The sequence below is a fragment of the Triticum urartu genome, chromosome 4A (genome assembly GCF_056163025.1).
Source record: "Triticum urartu cultivar PI428250 chromosome 4A, HENAU_Tu73, whole genome shotgun sequence".
Classification (NCBI taxonomy): Eukaryota; Viridiplantae; Streptophyta; class Magnoliopsida; order Poales; family Poaceae; genus Triticum; species Triticum urartu.
This window is the reverse complement of record NC_141876.1, coordinates 8,101,575-8,119,258: the sequence shown is the minus strand read 5'-3', so window position 1 is coordinate 8,119,258 and position 17,684 is coordinate 8,101,575. Positions and strand designations below refer to the sequence as shown.

Below are 17,684 nucleotides of genomic sequence, written 5' to 3'. Positions count from 1 at the left end.
AGAGCAGATCTACCGGGTGTGGAGCGGCGGCAATCGACGGGGAAGATGGATCCCTAGGATCTTGGTTGGAATAAGAGGTGAGGGGAACTGGATTTAAATCGATCAGTGCTATGAGGAATTTCAGTAACCTATTTTCAAGCTGTGTATGGCCGTGCAGTGTTGTTGACTGAATTGTTTGCGGCAGTAGATAGCCAATGCACCTTGTCGATTTAAGATTAGTAGACATAGCACTGCAATTATAATATAGCTGGGGAGGCCGTACTAAACTCTAGAACTGAGCAGTGGAGCCATTTTTATAGATTTTGAGAGCACATTAAGTATACTATGTACATAACAAAACTCTGTAGATCCATGACAGTAGTCGACAGGAAGTTAATTAAACATTCATTTAAAATGGTGCAAAATGTGGAATCTGCAGTTGGAAATGGAAATGCTGTAGATGCTATTCAGTTTGTCCTATGTTTTGTCCTGCTGCATATAAGATGAATGAAATGAGTGTAGAAGGTCGATGTAAAAATATAGCATAAATGAGAAACAATGCAAAGTGGTTTCAAATGGATGATTGACGGCACCGAGTTGTATGGTTCTATGTGGTCATGAAAATAGGCCTAGAGCATATGGAGAGTCTGCAAAACTCGAAAACGCTAGATAAAAACTACGTGCAGCTGATTCCATAAGATTTTTGGGAATGCATAGGTCCTGACACGAGTAATCTCGAGTGCAGGGTGAGGATCGGTGCTACTGCCCCCGGAAGGACGCCTTGAGGCATCGGAATTGTCCACCGGGAAGATGAACCTGCAGGCACTTGGTTGGGCTAAGAGGTGCATCCTCATTAATCTCTGTGTGTAGTTTTCAATTTTTCGCTGGCATGGAGCAGGTTTGCATGAATAGGTTTGGGCATCTGGTAATTTTCTTAGGCCGAGTTCTGGTGGGCATGATGGTGTATAATGGATTATCAGATGTAGATCCCCTAGTAAACTTGTGTGGATGAAGCATTAAATTTTTGAGAGAGAATTTAACCATGATCCTCGACACCTGTAGTGAATAGGGCATTGGTATTTTGCAAGACAGTTGGGAATGTTTCGGCATTTAATTATCGACACGGAAAATAGAGAAGTATAATGTTGAACCTGATGCAATTCTCTGTTGATCTTCGGAAATGAGCAAGTGCTACCTGTAATGAAGTTTATTAGTAATTTGATGGCTGAAGATAGACCAGTCTCCTGCAGGTTTTAATATATGTAGCTAGAATTCCGGGTACATGGCCTGTGGAATTATAGTGTGATATAGTTAGCAATGGATTGTCAGATGTAAATCCGTAGTCTAAACTGATATGAATGCAGCGTTTAATTTTTGAGAGAAAAGTTAACCATGATCATGGACACGTGTAGTGAATAGTGTATTCGTATTTTGCAGGCATATCTATCTCCTCTGTGGTAGATGGCGAATCCAGGGTGTTCTAGTCTCTAATTTGTTGGCTCATCTCTTTTTTTGTGGCCATGGTTGTGTGCAGGTTTCTGTTTGTTGAGGAGGTGGATGAGTGCGCGGCTCCAATGGATCCGGTTGTCATGGTTTCGCTCCCGGGCACCGTCCAGGCGACAGCAACATGCAAGGGGGCTGGTAGTTCGCCAGCGCTGGCCATGAGTGTGGACACACAGATCTGCGAGGAGGGAAGGGGCGTGAAGGATAGACGTGAGTCGTCGCTGCAGGTATCGGAAATGTCCATGGGTAAGATGACCCCGCTGCTACCTGGATGGGCTAAGATGTCAGTCAGCTCGAATCCCTTTTGCGGTTTTTCATTTACTGCACTTTGAAAATTGATATAGTTGCGAAGTTTACAATTGCAAGCAGAGTGTGATAGTGGATTAGATGGGGGTCGCATCAAAATGATGTAGGATTAGAAAAATTGGTAGGCCTCTCAATGGTTATAATGTGCATTATGGGCATGAATCAACTGGTACAGTCAGCCCATTTTGGGTGTGGTTTTCATGGGGTTCCAGGTACAAGACATTGAAAATAGAAACATTCTATTGTTGGTGCTTGTGAGCGGCGGAAAATGCATATGAAAGCTCATTATTGCGGGACGGTTTTAGTTCTTTTCGTGTTTCCTGAGATGGGCTAGGTGTAATTGCTGTTCGATGTGGCTGTTTGGTTCGGAAAATGTGGTCAGTTGTTAGATTTAAATTTTAACAGCTGCATTTATGAGGCTGTTGGGTTGGGAAATGTCTGCATCTCTTGGATTTAATCCCTGTTTCACGGGGATGTTGGGTTTGGAAGTGTGGCACAATTCCTAAGGCATGGGCACTGCAATTGCAGGGTGAGGATAGGCACGGCCGCTCGTTGCAGGAAACCATGCTCGTCGTGTGTGACTGCATTTGAGAAAATTGTAAGGGGGTATGCAGAGAACCCTTCTGAGAACGTCATTGTGCCGATTCTGGGCGCAAGCTTTGATTCGCTAGGAGAAGCTTATGATTTCTGCAACCTTTATTCCTGGGAGAGAGGATTTGGAATAAGGTACAAGAAGAGTAGAGTGAATGTCGAGAGGATGAAAGGCATGCAGGAGATCGTGTGCGGGTGCTCGGTATGTGCCGTCGGCAGCCAGCATAAATTCTTTTCTATTCCTTTTTCTTGTGGGGAATTTATGCACACGCTGTGAAATTTTCTTGCAGGGGAAGGCTGGCGTGGAGAACACTAGGTCCTGCCGGTGTGAGTGTCATGCGCTGATCAGATTACTCAGATCAGAGGACAATGAGTGGTACATCGTTCAGCACAGGAGAAGCACATCCACTCTCTCTAGCCAAATTTTGGCAGAAGATTCATTGGCCATCCCACAAACACATTGATGTGTACAGTCGTGAGTTGTGACTTGATCAAGCAGGTGAGGCAGAACAATGTCAACCTTGCAAAAAATGTACAACATTGTTGGGAGTTTTTTCGGGTCAATGAAGAATGTGCCGTTTACGAAGAGGTCTTTGAAAAATCTATGTGGAAAGATTAGCTAGGAGCAGGCGAATGACGATGTGAGGAAGACAATGGAAGTGTTTGCTGAATTGGGGGCAAAGGATCCACACTTTACATATCATGTGCAGGCAGACAAAGAGGGTCGGATAAAGAACTTGATGTGAGCGAATGGCAGCAGCAGGCTGAAGTACAGTTTCTTTGGTGATATAGTGATGTTTGATACAATGTACCGGACTAACCTTTACGACATGCCCTTAAGACTTTTTGTTGGGGTTAACAACAATTTTCAGAGTATTATACTGGCTGGTGTACTGGTATGCGACGAGACTGAGGAAAGTTTTGAGTGTGTCTTTTCAGATTTTCTACAGATGATGAGAGGCGTGGCGCCGAAGACAATACTCATTGGTAATATGGCTTGTTTGATGATGTAAGATGATAACCTTATGATTCTTTGAGGATGAACTGATTAACTTGCTTATGTCATGATTGCAGACAAGAATCGGACGATGAATTGCATAAAAGAACAACATGTTTGGACATGGGTGATGTCCAGGGAGCAACCTCGGAAGTCTGCGAGGTGTAAGAATTGTGGGGTTGAGGGCCATAGGAGAAACACCTGCACTAAGGCAATGGAGATGAGGTTAGCAAATGTGGGATGCTGGAGTGTAGTGCTAGGCCCGACAGGCTGTTTTTTGTTAGTTGTAAACCTGTTATGTTGTCTTGTGGATTATTTTAGATTTTGTGTTGCACTCGTTGGCAGGCTGAACTGCAGTTAAAAAATCTAGCATTATTTCAGTAATTAAATGCCCATGGTGCGAATGATGGCTGTTGTCGTAGTTAGCTGCTTGATCTTACTGATTCTTGCAATTTGTATGTTGAATCCTTGGGGTGATCTTGCTTATTTTTGCAGTATGGTTTGTTCTGTTGAATAATTTGGTCATTCAGATCTGGGGTGACGGCGCTGTGAAAGAATCTTGCTTTTTTTAAGGGTAATAATGAAAACATCTTGCTGTGTGGAGGGGGTGGAGAAAAATAAAGGGGCAGACGGCGCCCATCATTACGTCTGAGCTGTGGCCCAGAACGGTGTCCCGCGTCTGAGCCTTCCCGTGTTAGACGGCAACCGTCCCATTGATTGCGATAGTTGGTGGGCCATGGCCCGAAATTTGTGCACATATACTAACTGGAATACCCTGATACATACGGTGGACTGGTGTGGATCTAGATGCCAACGGGCGATTCAGATAACGGGCGCATCTGTGATCGAGCTCAGAATAGCACTTCCGCACAAAGGTCCAGATTGAGACGAGACAGTCTTTCTTGATTGCTGTTATATGTTGACGTCTTGCTATCTTATCCCATCAATGAAAATGTTGAACATGATTCCACTTCATGTAAGTGTGTGATACAACCATCTAGACTGAACTAGGAGCCACATTGATCTATTAATCTTCTATATCTAAATAGCTAATCCCCACTAACTATTTCTCTCAACATGCAAGCATGCCATATCATCGCACTACATTCATGAGAAAAGGTCTACCCTCACTACCACATGTCTCTCAACATGCAAGCATACCACTTCATCACGACATGCATGAAAAAAAGACCCATCTCAACATACATGAGACTTTTACAGTTAATATATATAGTTAATAAACATTTTACAACTATATAGTAATCAAACATAATAGATTATATGTATTTTAGTTTTATTTTTTGTATTATTACTTTAAATATTTATGTTTCATACAACAAATCACATTGAAATATGTTGTAAAATATTTCCGCAACAACGTGCGGGGCATCATCTAGTATTAATAACATAGCAAGACTCATTGCCCACACACACACACACAAGACTCATTGCCCTGTCCAAACATACAAGGACTAATGAGAGACAAATATCAAGAAAAATAAATTGAGATCTAATTTTTTTTGGGTTTACACCGAGCTCGCAAAATCTGATACGTAGTTATACAGGTAAGTGCTTTGTCCTTTTCCGTGGAATAATCTTGGTACCATCTCGCTACTTGCTTCATCCGTAAGATGAGGAAATCAATTTTTGTATGTTATGTATCATAAAAATAGAGCAGCGTCACTGTTGTGATATTTTGATCACAATTTATAGAACACTCTTAAAAAAAATGGGTCTTCTGTAGTGCACCAAAATCACGATAGAGAAGAGGTGTGAAGTAGGACCCTCTCATGTATAGCTATTCGGCTAGGGCAAAGCAATTAACACATCCGTCCAAAAACAGAGAGATCATCAAGGTAAAACAGCAATTACATAAGGGAATCACGAGGAATCAGACTACTGATATCCTGCTTCCCATCAGACTAGCAGTGAGCCGTACGATTGGTTTGATTTGATATGTCTGATTCGCCCACTACAACAAATCTGGGAGGTGTACGAATGCCTCCATAAATCACGGGCGCTAGTTACATGGGATTAACTGTTCCCAAAACCTAAAAAGTGGTCGCGTGCTCCCTTGTCTTACAGAGCACACGCGCTCCCGCGCCGTCCGATCCCCATCTCGCGGCCGCGCGCGTTTCAGGTGGAAACCGACGCTTATCGATGCGTGTGCCAGGTGTCCCCTAGTCGTGACGTCGTGGTCGAGACCCGTTGGGTGCTCAGAGTGGTCGCGTCTCGTCTCCCCACTTCCATTCCTCCCATTTCGAAACTGCTGCCGAGCGCAGCGGAGCGGATCCCCTTTCCTTCCCCTTCCAATCCCCCAGATCCAGAGCAGCCGGCGGCGTGGCCGCGATTCAGCGGCCGTCTTCCTCCGGAGTGCGGGAGGGATAGCGTGCGCGGCGTGAAGGAAGGCGGTGCAGCGCCGGAGACGCGATTCGGCGGCCGTCTTCCTCCGGAGTGCGGGAGGGACGACGCGCGCGCCTTCGCCGTGTTGTTCGTGCTGCAGAATCACCTTGCTGTGTGGTAGCAGCAGGCCGCGGCGGAAGGAGCAGCAGTACCGGAGACGCGGCAGAGGAGGAACGGCACGCGCGGCCGCTGTTCGATTGGCACAGAGGGGCAAAATCGCGGCCAACAAATCCTTGGTAAGCCCATCGATCTCTTTCGCTCCTCCGCGTTTAGGTTGTCCAAATCGACGCGCTCCACCACGGCCGAGGAGAAACGGCACGCGTGCAGCCGCCGTGCGGTTGTTGCAGAGGTGCCGAATCGTGGCGGGTGATGCGCTCCTCCACGTATGACGAAATCGACTAGCAGATGGCAGAATGGATGACACACTCATTAATTTTGGGACGGATGACGACATGGGGCATTTGGTGTTCTTAGGTTACTGGTGAACTAGGATTCAAAGGCAAGCCTTGGTGCTTTAGATTTTGAGGTGTGTGTTGGGGTTAGGATGCTCATGAAGGCTGTAGATTAGGCAATGTTTTTTGGTGCTGTAGATGCTGAGGTAGGTTGCTCCTGATTGGTGATTGACTTGCCTGACATGGTTATGTGTTGCCTACGCATGTGTTTTTGACAATGTTTTTGATTTAGTGTAGGAGAGTAATATTTCCTCCATGTCGATGTTGCCCCTGTTTCGTGAGTGATTTGCCTGATATGGTTCATGTGTTGCCCATGCATGTCTTTTTAGCCAGTGGTTTTGAGGACAGTAATGCTTCTTCCATGTCGATGTTGCCCCTGTTTTGTGAGTCATTTCCCTGATATGGTTCATGTGTTGCCTATGCATGTGTTTAGCCAGTGGTTTTGAGGAAAGTAATGTTTCTTCCGTGTCGATGTTGCCCCTGTTTTGTGAGTGATTTGCCTGATATGGTTCATGTGTTGCCTATGCATGTTTTTAGCCAGTGTTCTTTGATTTACTACAAGACAGTAATGATTTAGCAACGGGAAACGTACATGTGATGTTTTGTGTGTGCATGAGGTAGGAAGTAATCCAGTAGAGGGAGGGTAATAGGGCTAATTGTAGGACAATTTTAAGCACTTCATGAGAGGTCATTCAGCGATTTGTTTAGGTGCCTTGATTTGTTTCAGATTTTATAGGACATGTAGAGGGAGGGTACTGGGGCCAATTGTAGGACAGTTGTAACATAGTGAAAATCAGATAGTTTACAACCCTTTTCATTGTCCACTTTTTGTAAATTGCTGTTTGCTTAGTTTAGTAAGAATTTAGTCAAACGAATTTGTTGGATGATATAGAGTTCTTTTAGAATCATTTTTTCTGTTTTTTATGACGAATCTCACTGTTTGTCCTTTGAATATGCAACAGAAAATAGATGGCTGGGACAAGTCATAAGTCAAAACAGGATGGACTTGCTGGATCAAGTCATGATGACCTTGCATCTCATGGGAATGAAGAGCATCAAACACAGGTGTGCACATGCTCAGGAAGTTTTATGTTCTTCCTGTACATAACAGAGTTTGTTTTCCATTTTTTTATTGATTTATGTGGTTTCCATCTTCCATCCACGGAGCAGTGCACCAATAACTGGGTACAAGCGTCAGAGAACTAAAGCCATTATTGCACGGGGGAAGCGTCCTGATGATATAATTAGTAACGAGAATAGTAACGAGAGCCAAGGTGTAGATTCTAGGAATACAAATGTCGAAGGTGCAGACGTCGACCAACCTCCAAAACCAAAACACCAGAAGACGGGAGGAACTGAGGTATTTGCATAGTTGCCTCAGTTTCACTAAGCAGTTGCCCAGCAATGCTGCCTAAGTTGCCTATGTTGTGATGAACATTTTTTCCGTTGCTAATTCCTTTTTTCTGTTTTTTCCTCATGTGCAATAGGGTCGTAGGAACAGGGCATCCCCTGCAAGGCTCTTCAAGTTGAACAAGGACTTGGTTCCTGACCAAAAGGGTGTCATCATTGGAAAAGAATTTGGTGGCATTCCGGACCTTGCAGCGAGTAGCATGTCCGGAGATCTTAGCCAGTGGATAATGAAGCATTATGACCATGAGATTTCACGGATAGTCATTCCAGAAAGGGGGAAGATTCCTGTAGATGCCACAAGTGTCCATAGGATATGGGGTTTTCCAAATAGGGGTAGGAAGGTGTGCTTTGAGAATCGGCCTGAAATCACAAAGGCAATTTACAGTATTTACAACATTACATCCAAGAACTCCCCAACTCTCACAGAATGGTGCAAGATGATCATAGACATGGGAGGATCTTATGATGGTGACTTTGTTCGCGCTTGGCTAGCTCTTGTTTTTTCGTGCTTCCTTGCGCCTTCAACTAGTTTAAGTATTTCCCCAAAAAGCTTCCCGGCGGTCATGGATGTCAATGGAATAACGGAAACCAACATATGCCAGTTTGTTGTTGATCAACTAAAGCTTGCATTCACTTCGGGGCGTGGCAACAAGAAGGCCGTTTGTTGTTGTGTTTTCCACCTTGTTGTAAGTGCTTCAAGTTTTTTTAAGCATCCATTGTTTACCTTTCTTTTCTTTTTTTTGCAATCATTAGCTAACTTAAACTTTGTGTTCTTTTTCCTTGTCTTTACGCAGCTGTTGTACCAAGACTCTCTGGATGCTAATGAGCCAATCCCGAACTTGATACCAAGGGTTTCAGTTTGGAATTCAGATTTAATTTCCAAAGTTATCAAGAAGGACAGGAAGGCTCCAGAAGAATATGGCAAATTGCGGGTAACTCAATTTTTCTGTTTTAGGATATATATTATTGTCATATTGTTTTTAGGCAACACTACCAATTTAGAGTAGGCAATTCACTTTGAAAGACCAAGCAAGGTAATGTAACTTTTTGGGCAAGTGCTTCACATATATTTCAAGTAGGTCCAAGTAGTTATCAGTCTTCTTCGAACCTTTTTCGTTTGCCATGCACACAGTTGGATAATGTTTATAGGAAGGATTGTTGGGTTGTTGTATTTAATGGTAGCTGCTGTAGTACATTTTTAGCTCTTTTTGTGTGTGTGCAATTTACATGTTGTAAAGTAGCAAGTTTATACAACAACACAAGCAACTTATGTTCTGAAAACTAGCAACTTGCATATCAGTTCTTCATTTTTGTTGATTACAGTATCCACTAATAGTAGGCAACAGGGAAGTGGCATAATGGTTGCAGGAATTTTCGGACAATTAGTAGTACTATTTTTCTTCATTTTCTCAGTTCTTTTTTGTATGGAAGTGCCAGAATTGTTGTCACTCATATATTTTTTTATCTTCTTTGGCTATAAACCACCAGCTCAAGACGGAGTTTTCCCGGTGTGCGGATGATAGCTTGTTTGGCAGCATGGACCACATCACCAAATTTGTTGCCACAAGATTGCCCGAGTCATATGACAAAACAGTAAGTTATCTAGCACTTGTTTTTCCCTCTCACTGTTGTTTCCCTTTTTATTGCCATTTGTACATTCAACCATTTTTCAGACTCTTCAACATAATATTTTGTACTTATCCTGTTCTCTACCACCCACTTTTATGTTTTACAAAAGCAAAAGAAGCTTATAGGTTTGGTGCACGAAATGTGTTCCGTAATTTCACATGCAGTGGAGAAGCTTGTGACTGGGATTGGGAAGATAGATAATGATGAATGGGGGCAAAGGAGGCAGGTCCTACTACCACAGAGACAAGCAGGTGGCGGTCTAATAGAAGGGGCAAGCGGGTACCAGCCGGCAGAGATAGCTTACCAAGTGAGGAGGAGTCGTTTAATTCCAACAGCGATGACAACGAGGCAGCCGATAGTGAAAGTGAGGGAGATGGCAGGGATAAAGGTAGTGATGAAAGCGATAGCAATGGCAGTTCAGGCAGCGATGATGGTCATGATGGATCAAGTGGAGTTTAGGGGAAATCAAGTAGCCAGGGAGCACGACAAACAGCGGATCACCACGAGGGGGCAAGTGTTGACATGGGGAGGGAAGACAGAATTGAGGGGAACGAGGACGAGGACAATGAAGATGATGAAGAAGACGAGGATGAAGAAAAAGAAGAGGGTGAAGGGAAGGAAGACGATGATGTTGAAGAAGGCGATGGGAATGATGAACACAAGGAAGATGATGGGCAGGGGAAGCAGGATGGAGATGATGGAGATGACAGTGGAGGTGGCAACGGTGGTTCAGGCAGCAATGGTGGCTCTGGTCGGGATGAGGATCCCACAGCTGAAAACCCAAGCAGCAATGATGATGAACAATGCATGCTGCAATTTCGAATTGAAAAGAAGAGGGACAAAAAGACAAAAGGATTGGATGAGGCAAATAGGATCTTTATCAGAGACCTTGTGATGACAGAATTAAAACTGCTGTTTCGCCAAAACCACGCTTCCCTGTTTTTGAAGTGAAAGAAATGTTGGATATTGATGACATATCCCTGGCAACCGAAGCGAGGAGGATGTTCGAAGAGTTGTTTGTTTTGACAGAAAGACTGTAAGGGAACCCCCTACAATATAATTGGTGCAACAAACCCAAGTTGCAAGTACCATGGCTTGAACCTAGGTGGGTGGGAAGGCATCAGCCCCTTCCCACCACTAGGCTATGCCTTAGTCTGTTGAGGGGGGGAAGACTTGGATATGGTCTTCACATTCAACCCCAAGGAAATATGCCCAAAGGCGATTCGCCAGAAAATAATGAGAGAAATTGACGCTCTTGAAGCTACAGAACCAAAGAATGCTTGCCAAAACCAACTACCACCACTCCCGCCATCAAAGAAGATGAACAAAACTGTCAGTTTCGTATTAGAGCCATCTATGATGAATGAAACAGCAATGCATCCGCAAGAATATCGTGCCGAAAATCCCGGTTACGGCCAAGGGGGAAAGTCAAGGCAGTCAGCCATGAAAAAATCTGGTCCTTCTCAGCAGTAGCAACTGGCAAATTCTGAAACAAAAGGGGCAATTCATGGGAATGACAAAACACATGTGGTAAAGAGTACACCATCAAGCTCAGCAGTACCCTCGTGCATCAAAGTTGGAGATGAGGCAGTACCTACAGGAGCAGATCCAAAGCAGTCGGGTATTTTTCATTCCCAATGTCAAGAAAGTGGATCACATATTCTGGCAACTTAGTCCAAGCAGGAAGCAAGACCAGCTGTTTTTCAGGCAAGTTTTGCAGAGGGAACACTTGACCCCATAAAAGTAAGGCCAGTTCAAATCAAAATGGGACCCACAGTGCTAGTAAGCATAGGAAACCACAGCGGAACACAACCACTAGGTGACTTAAATGGTCAAGTGCATTTCCCGTCTCAAGGAAATGTGATGTAGTCAGCCAATGGTATCCAGAGGGCCAAGGTGCAAGACTTCAAGGCATCACCTGAGACTGCAGCATTAAATTATGCAGGACACAAAAAGGAGAAAGAGAACATCCCTCTGGAACAAAAGTTGCTAAGAGCCCTAGGGAAATTGTCTGTCTGCTCAACTTTACTTGCCCAACCAGAGGCCACAAGTGTTCTAGAAATAATAGAAGCAACTTGCCACCGGAACACTTCCCATTTCTCTGATGTGGAGGAGCGGTACCATAAATTCATGCGTGTTAGTGGGAAGACAACCAATGCACTAGAAATCAATGTTCTAGATGTGAGTGAGCTGTTTGCAAGGTGTGTTGATCCAAATAGCAAGAATCCCCAATCCAACTCCACAAATCCCACCTCAGCGAATAAAGATAAATAACATTTTGAGCAAAGGGGCACTGAAAGATCAAATGATTTTTACAGAGAGTACTGCCCAGCACCAAGTTTCGATCTAGGCATAGATGATTTGCCCACAGGATCTGCAGACAACGGAGCACATCAACATGTTGGGTCAAGCACATTTGCAGAGCATGAGTTCAAGGAACTTCCAGTACATACCCAGCCAATCATCGAAATAATCGATGACGATTATCTGTTGGACCTTGAAGGCATAGATGAACCGTGTGCGCAAGTAGAAGGAAATGCGTACCAAACACCTGAAAAAAGTTCCAACCAAGGAGAAGCGAGATCAGGCAGCAAGGTTTACAACAGTAGTAGCTCAGGAGAGATGCATCCACATCAATTCTAGAGAAGGATTATCAAGCCACCTCGTTGCAAGAGGTCACCATTCATTGACTATAATGAGAAGAAAGTCTACATGTCCAAACCTGAAGAAAATTCATTGTATGCATCGGTTATTCTGCATGAGAGAATTAATGAAGAAGAATCACCAGATCTAGATACCATGTATGACAATATATCATTGCATTTATTTTGTCAGCCTATGCACAATGCACTTTTTCCCAGGCAAGGTCTATCATGTTATCCAGGCAATTCAAACTATTTTTACAAGCAATGCATTTATAGAATCAGGCAACTTGGCTTAGTGTGAAATGCTTATTTTGAAATAGTTTCTCCTTCATATGACCATGCCCCCCATTTGTTTCCCTGAGTTGAATGGTGGTAGGCAAATTATGGAAGGATTTGTGAGCTGAATGTCTTTTTTTCATGGAGCCCAAGGGTAATTGAATATGGCAAATACTTTGTCATAGTCAGGGAGCTTGTAAACTCAATGAAGAATGAAGGTTTTGTCTTGAGCCATGTAATGGAAGTTGGTATAGAGTCTATAATGATGAACTTGCCACCAGACTCAAAGAAGCTCGTGATGCCCCTCAGGTTCTCGGTAAGAAAACGCGAAGCCGTTAATAGTGTAGTTTTTCGATTCTTTCTTTTTACTTTTTTCATAACAGGTCATGGTCATGTCTGTATTCTTTTTCCACCAGGTTCAGATGCAAAACATGGAATTGAACGGCAAGGAGCCCATTTCTCGGTCCAAGAAGTCGAATTGCTTGGACCGTAAAGACATGGTAAGTTAATGGTTTCTTTACTTTTTACCAATGCATTTTTTATATATCACTTTTTCTGCTAAAACCTTTGCTCACACAAATGTAAATATTCTTAGGAGGGGCAAGTTGACCACACTCATGAATTGCTTTTTGTGGCAAGTTGCTTACATAATTTCATAACTTGCCTGTGCATTTTTGGCATGTTGCTTACATAAGTACATAACTTGCCTATGCATCTTCTGTTTTTGGCAAATTACTCACATAAGTACGTAAATTGCATGTGCATCTTTCTTCTTCAGTCCATGTCTTAATTAGTGAGAGCACACAGAAAAAGTTGCTTACATCTAGCTTCTAGTATCGTTTTATTTATTTTTTACTAACCCCATTTGTTTTTTCTAACAGATTATGTTCCCAGTTTTAGAGAACATTGACAAGACAAAACCAGTTACAAGCAATCATTACTGGATTTCTAACGTGAACATAAGGGACCGACCTTTTGAGGCCCTTGATTCTTGGAGGACGCTCCAAAACAAGGTTGTAGATGTTTGTGCAAGGAAAATGGTCGCAAGTTTCCGGGCTCTTTGGGAAGAGCATTACACCAGTTCCCGCGTCTCGCTGGATGACTTTGGGCTTACCAACATCGAAGTTCCAAAACAAAAAACAGAGTAAGCATCCACTTTTTTCACATAAAACTATGCTTTGTTCAGTTTTTTACAAGTGACACAGTACTACATAGAGTAAGCTAGCTAACTAGAAAAGTTCTTTTTTCAATTTTTTTAGGTTTGACTGTGGTGTTTTTGCTCTTACGCTAGCAAACGGTTGGGAGGCAAGGGTTGTTCCAAATTTCACAGCTGTGGATATTCCAAGCATCAGGAAACAATTGACTAACACGTGGGTTGACAACGGTAACAACAAGGCTCCATGGAAAACCATACTCAAGTTAGCATAGGTCAGTTTTTTTCTCCCTCACGCGCACTACATCCATGTAAATGCATGTGTTTTTTTCTTGCTTTCGTGAACTTTGGACTGCGGGGGGGGGGGGGGGGGAGTTTCCTGTATAAGAACTTGGACCAGGCAACTCAATTGCATAAACATGCAATTTAAGCTTTAGTGTGAGGCAAGTTAATCAGAAGAACCCATAAAAGATAAATAGTATGATCATTACATAACCAGGGAATTGTTGCATTTTAAGCATTGCAAAATCTTATGTATGTAAGTTTTCGACCATTATGGGGAGGGCAAGGGTGTCTGCGGGCAATTCAAAGCACGCAACAGGCAACTCAAAACTTATAACCAGGCAATTCAAACTCCAGTGTGAGGCAAGTCACCCATAAGAAACCATAAACCAGAAATAATAGTTTAGGATGTTCAAATATACAGACCCACCAATAGTTTAATCTGTCAATGCCATTCAACACATCTTTCAGCCATCTGGTCACGGTGTGACCATTACACCAATCTGGTCAGGCAACTTGCACCATTGTGGTTAACAGAACCACAGTAGCTGCACTTGTTCTTTCTCTTCGGATGCAGCTCAAGTGCTGATTGAATTCTTTTTGACTTTGCCCTCCCTTTTGTAGTTGATTTTGGAGGGTCCCTAAGAATTGTAGGGCCAAGTGTGGTAGTAGGTCTTCCAAACTGTGGTTCAACCATCATAGTACCTTGCGCGGCCACAACAGCTGCATGTAGAGATGCAATACTGAGTGACTGGTGTGCATGTCCACCAGGAGCTTGCACAATAGGAGATGAAATTGCATTGCCACTTTCTTCTTGTGTAGTTGAAGAACCTGGATGCTGTCCATACCTACCATCCACTGTTGCTGATGATGCAGGCGATGGTGCCAGCCCAGGACTAGTCACATAGGTTGTGTTTGCTGCGTAAGAACCCCGCGATGGTTGTATAGCCCCCATAGTTTTGTGGTGCAGGCCACATTGCTGGTCTAGGACCCATAGGAGGTCGTGCAGGCTCTCTTGCTAGTGCCGTATCAATCAAAACCTGTGGCATAGCTCCTCTTAGTGCTTGCACAGGCCTTGTCATTGTTGAGCCCCTAGAAAGGTGCGGTGCTGCTCCACTGTTCAGTGGCACATATCCTGACAGTTGCTGTATAGGCCACCAGCTTTGTGCGGGAGGGCCCCTGGGTAGTGGTACAACCCACCCTAGGCATCGCTCCAGCCCTCAACGCTGTTTGTTGGTGTCCATCTTCACTCATAGACTTACCAGCTAGTGTTGGTGCATTTTTTCTCCGCGGTACAGAAGTAGGTCGCCGCTGCCTAGGTCCAGAAGAGGTTTGTGCAGGTTCGTCACGACGCACTGCAGGGCCACTAGTTGCCTGAGTGTTACTCGGTTGTGGCGCAGAAGTAGATCGCTGCTGCCTAGGTCCAGAAGGGGCTTGTGCAGGCCCTTCAGGACGCACCGCAGGGCCACCAGTTGCTTGAGAGTTACTCGGTGGTGGTGCAGAACCATCAGCTGATGGTGGAGGACCACCAGAGGGCCCAGTTATTGGTGCTGTCGGTTTCTTCTTCTTTGACATGTTGAGATTTTTGATTTCATGATGCGCACCACGCATATGTTTCTTTACAATATCCGTCGCAGCATCTGACGCACTAGCAACCCGGGCAAGACTATCAAAATCCATCATTAAATTTGCATGCCCGAGTTCCTTCTTTGACCGTGGTGGCATCTCATCAGGTTGCTCTTCGACAATAGGGGGTGCGTTGGGAATTGCCATAGGTGTCCATCTTCTAAGTATGTACCGCGTTGAGATTTCATCAACACCAAGTTGGTTGAAAACTTTTAAGATATGGCAGCAAAGCATGCCGTCCCTCTCAATCTTGCAGCAGTCACATATGTAGTCTCCAGCACTAGGTTCCACCGTGACAAAATAGCCCCTAGAACCATATTTGGCAACCCACTCTTGATTTGGGTAAACCTCATACAAGTTTTCACCATGCGGTCGCACATTGTACCTTGTAGTCAATTGAAACTCATCAAGAAACTTCTCGTACAAGTCCCTAGTATACGATCCGTACGCCTGCTTCTCTATTGGGTAAGATGACCACATTTCAGTCTGTAAATGTCCTGTCCTGTAGTCTTTTGAACCCACCCGGACTAGTATGTGTGTTTGGATTTTCTGATATTGCTTCACAAAGTTCAAAATGGACTTGTGTGGGTTCACATATCGGACAACATTGAACCCCTCGCTACGTTGAGTTGACTACAAGAAAGGGAAGAATTGGTGCTTGAAGTAGCAGGGCACCCATGTTTCTCTATACTTGTATAGATTCTCGAAGTGGGAGTCAGTCATAGCCTCATACTTTATCATTAGCTCACACCACCCTGCCTCAAATTCTTTTGGCGTCAAGCTGAAGTCAACACAGTTGTTGAAATCTTTGGACAAGCCAGGGTTTCGCCCCAGCAATGCTCCAAGCTTTTCTTGCGCTTTTTTCATAATATGCCAGTGACAACAGCGGTGCACACTTGTAGGAAAGATCTTTTTAATTGACTGTGCCATTGCGATGTCTTGGTCGGTTATGATGTTGGTGGGTGCTACATTATGCATTGCCTCAAAGAAGGTCTGAAATAGCCAATCAAATCTTGACGCCAACTCTTGCCTAACAAAGCCACAGCCCAACATGAATGACTGCCCATGCCTGTTAATCCCAATGAATGGTGCAAAGGGCATGTTGTACATGTTAGTCATATACGTTGTGTCAAAGGAGATACAATCATGATAAGATTCCACGTACGCCTTCCTTGCTGCACCATCGACCCAGAAAATATTCTCAACCCTGTCTTCCTCATCATATTTTATCTTGTAAAAAAATCTGGATCCTCTCTCTACTAATCTTTAAAGTAAGCAACTATCTCTATCATATCCCCTTCTTTTGTATCATCCTTGTTCAAGAGCGTCTTGAGGTTTGTAATGTGCTTAATGCCATAAGGTACAATGAGTTCTGACCCATAGAAATCTGACATGATGTGCATCATACGACCTGTTGACATGAAGTCACAATGGTGGTCAATCCTTTTTCTACACAAAAACAATGCCAAAAGTAGTTTCTTTTTTGTTTCCAGCAAGGCAACTCAAATGCAAAGCTCAGGCAATTCATGAAGTTATACAAGCAACTACAACAATACGCCTCAGGCAACATATGAGTAAAATACACAAAACAAACCAAGGGGGTGTGGGGTTGTAACTGTGCATTAGTAAGCAATAAAAATTTCAATCATAGGCAAGTTGACCTCATCCGGAAACAAGTACTATCATACATTTTAGCTACAAAGATACTAATCATAGGCAAGTTTAGACTCAACACCAAATTTGTTTTACACATGAAAAAAGTAGGCAAGTAGGAATTTGCATTGAGCAACAAACAGGAAAACATTAGGCAAGTCCAGCATCCAGAAACAAATCAGGCATTATCTCTTTTTTGTATTGTTGTAAGCAATTTAATGTCATTATCAAGCAACTAAGTCACATGTTTGAAGCAAATTAGTCACATGTTTCAAGCAAAAATCAGGTAGTTGTTGATGGGCCAAGAAACTCACAACCAGCAGGCATGTCCATGTTCTTAAAGTTAGAAGGTAGGGGGGAGTGGGGTGTGGTTTAAAACCTGTAGTTAAATTGCAGTTATGAAGATGAGTAAAGAAGGCCCTTTCTTCTGGCGGGATCCCTTGGTGTGATCGCAAATACTTAGTCAAACATGGCTTGTCAACCAACGGAAGGTTGTGCTCGCCAACAAAGTAGATCACCTCCCATCTGCCATCTATTACCTTCACAATCATCTTAGCTTTGCAACTAGTTTGCACAATTTTATCTCTTTTTCGTTTCTTGCTCCTCCTTTTGCCTTTACTATCATCATCAAGAAAGACAATAGCCTCATCTTCATTATCATCTTTTGCTTGCTCAACAATGTCATCTAGCACGGGAATCTTTTATGGCCCTCCGTCATCGACATCAGGATTTCGAAACTTGTTGCAAACAAACTGTTGTTTTATGAACTCCCCGGTTTT

The 17,684-nt window shown here is 43.5% G+C and overlaps 1 protein-coding gene and 2 pseudogenes across 1 annotated transcript; 1 reads left to right on the top strand and 2 right to left on the bottom strand.

Annotated features, from left to right (window-relative positions):
- The first annotated feature begins 789 nt into the window (after positions 1-789).
- On the top strand, positions 790-2,843 carry LOC147974344 (uncharacterized). Its single transcript, XM_087519445.1, has 4 exons — positions 790-821; positions 1,514-1,765; positions 2,317-2,581; positions 2,670-2,843. The coding sequence occupies exons 1-4, from the start codon at positions 790-792 to the stop codon at positions 2,841-2,843; spliced, it is 723 nt and encodes a 240-aa protein (XP_087375571.1).
- Positions 2,844-14,119: 11,276 nt separating this feature from the next.
- Positions 14,120-14,708, bottom strand: LOC147974343 (uncharacterized; annotated as a pseudogene).
- A 183-nt stretch (positions 14,709-14,891) lies between these two features.
- LOC147974342 (protein FAR1-RELATED SEQUENCE 5-like) lies at positions 14,892-16,230 on the bottom strand (annotated as a pseudogene).
- Positions 16,231-17,684: the final 1,454 nt, after the last annotated feature.

Bases quoted from the DNA above. Each gene is read 5' to 3' on its own strand.
- LOC147974344 (XM_087519445.1), top strand. From the start codon at position 790: ATGAACCTGCAGGCACTTGGTTGGGCTAAGAG. The intron at 822-1,513 runs GTGCATCCTCAT...GGTTGTGTGCAG, and splicing joins GCACTTGGTTGGGCTAAGAG to GTTTCTGTTTGTTGAGGAGG. The intron at 1,766-2,316 runs GTCAGTCAGCTC...CTGCAATTGCAG, and splicing joins CTACCTGGATGGGCTAAGAT to GGTGAGGATAGGCACGGCCG.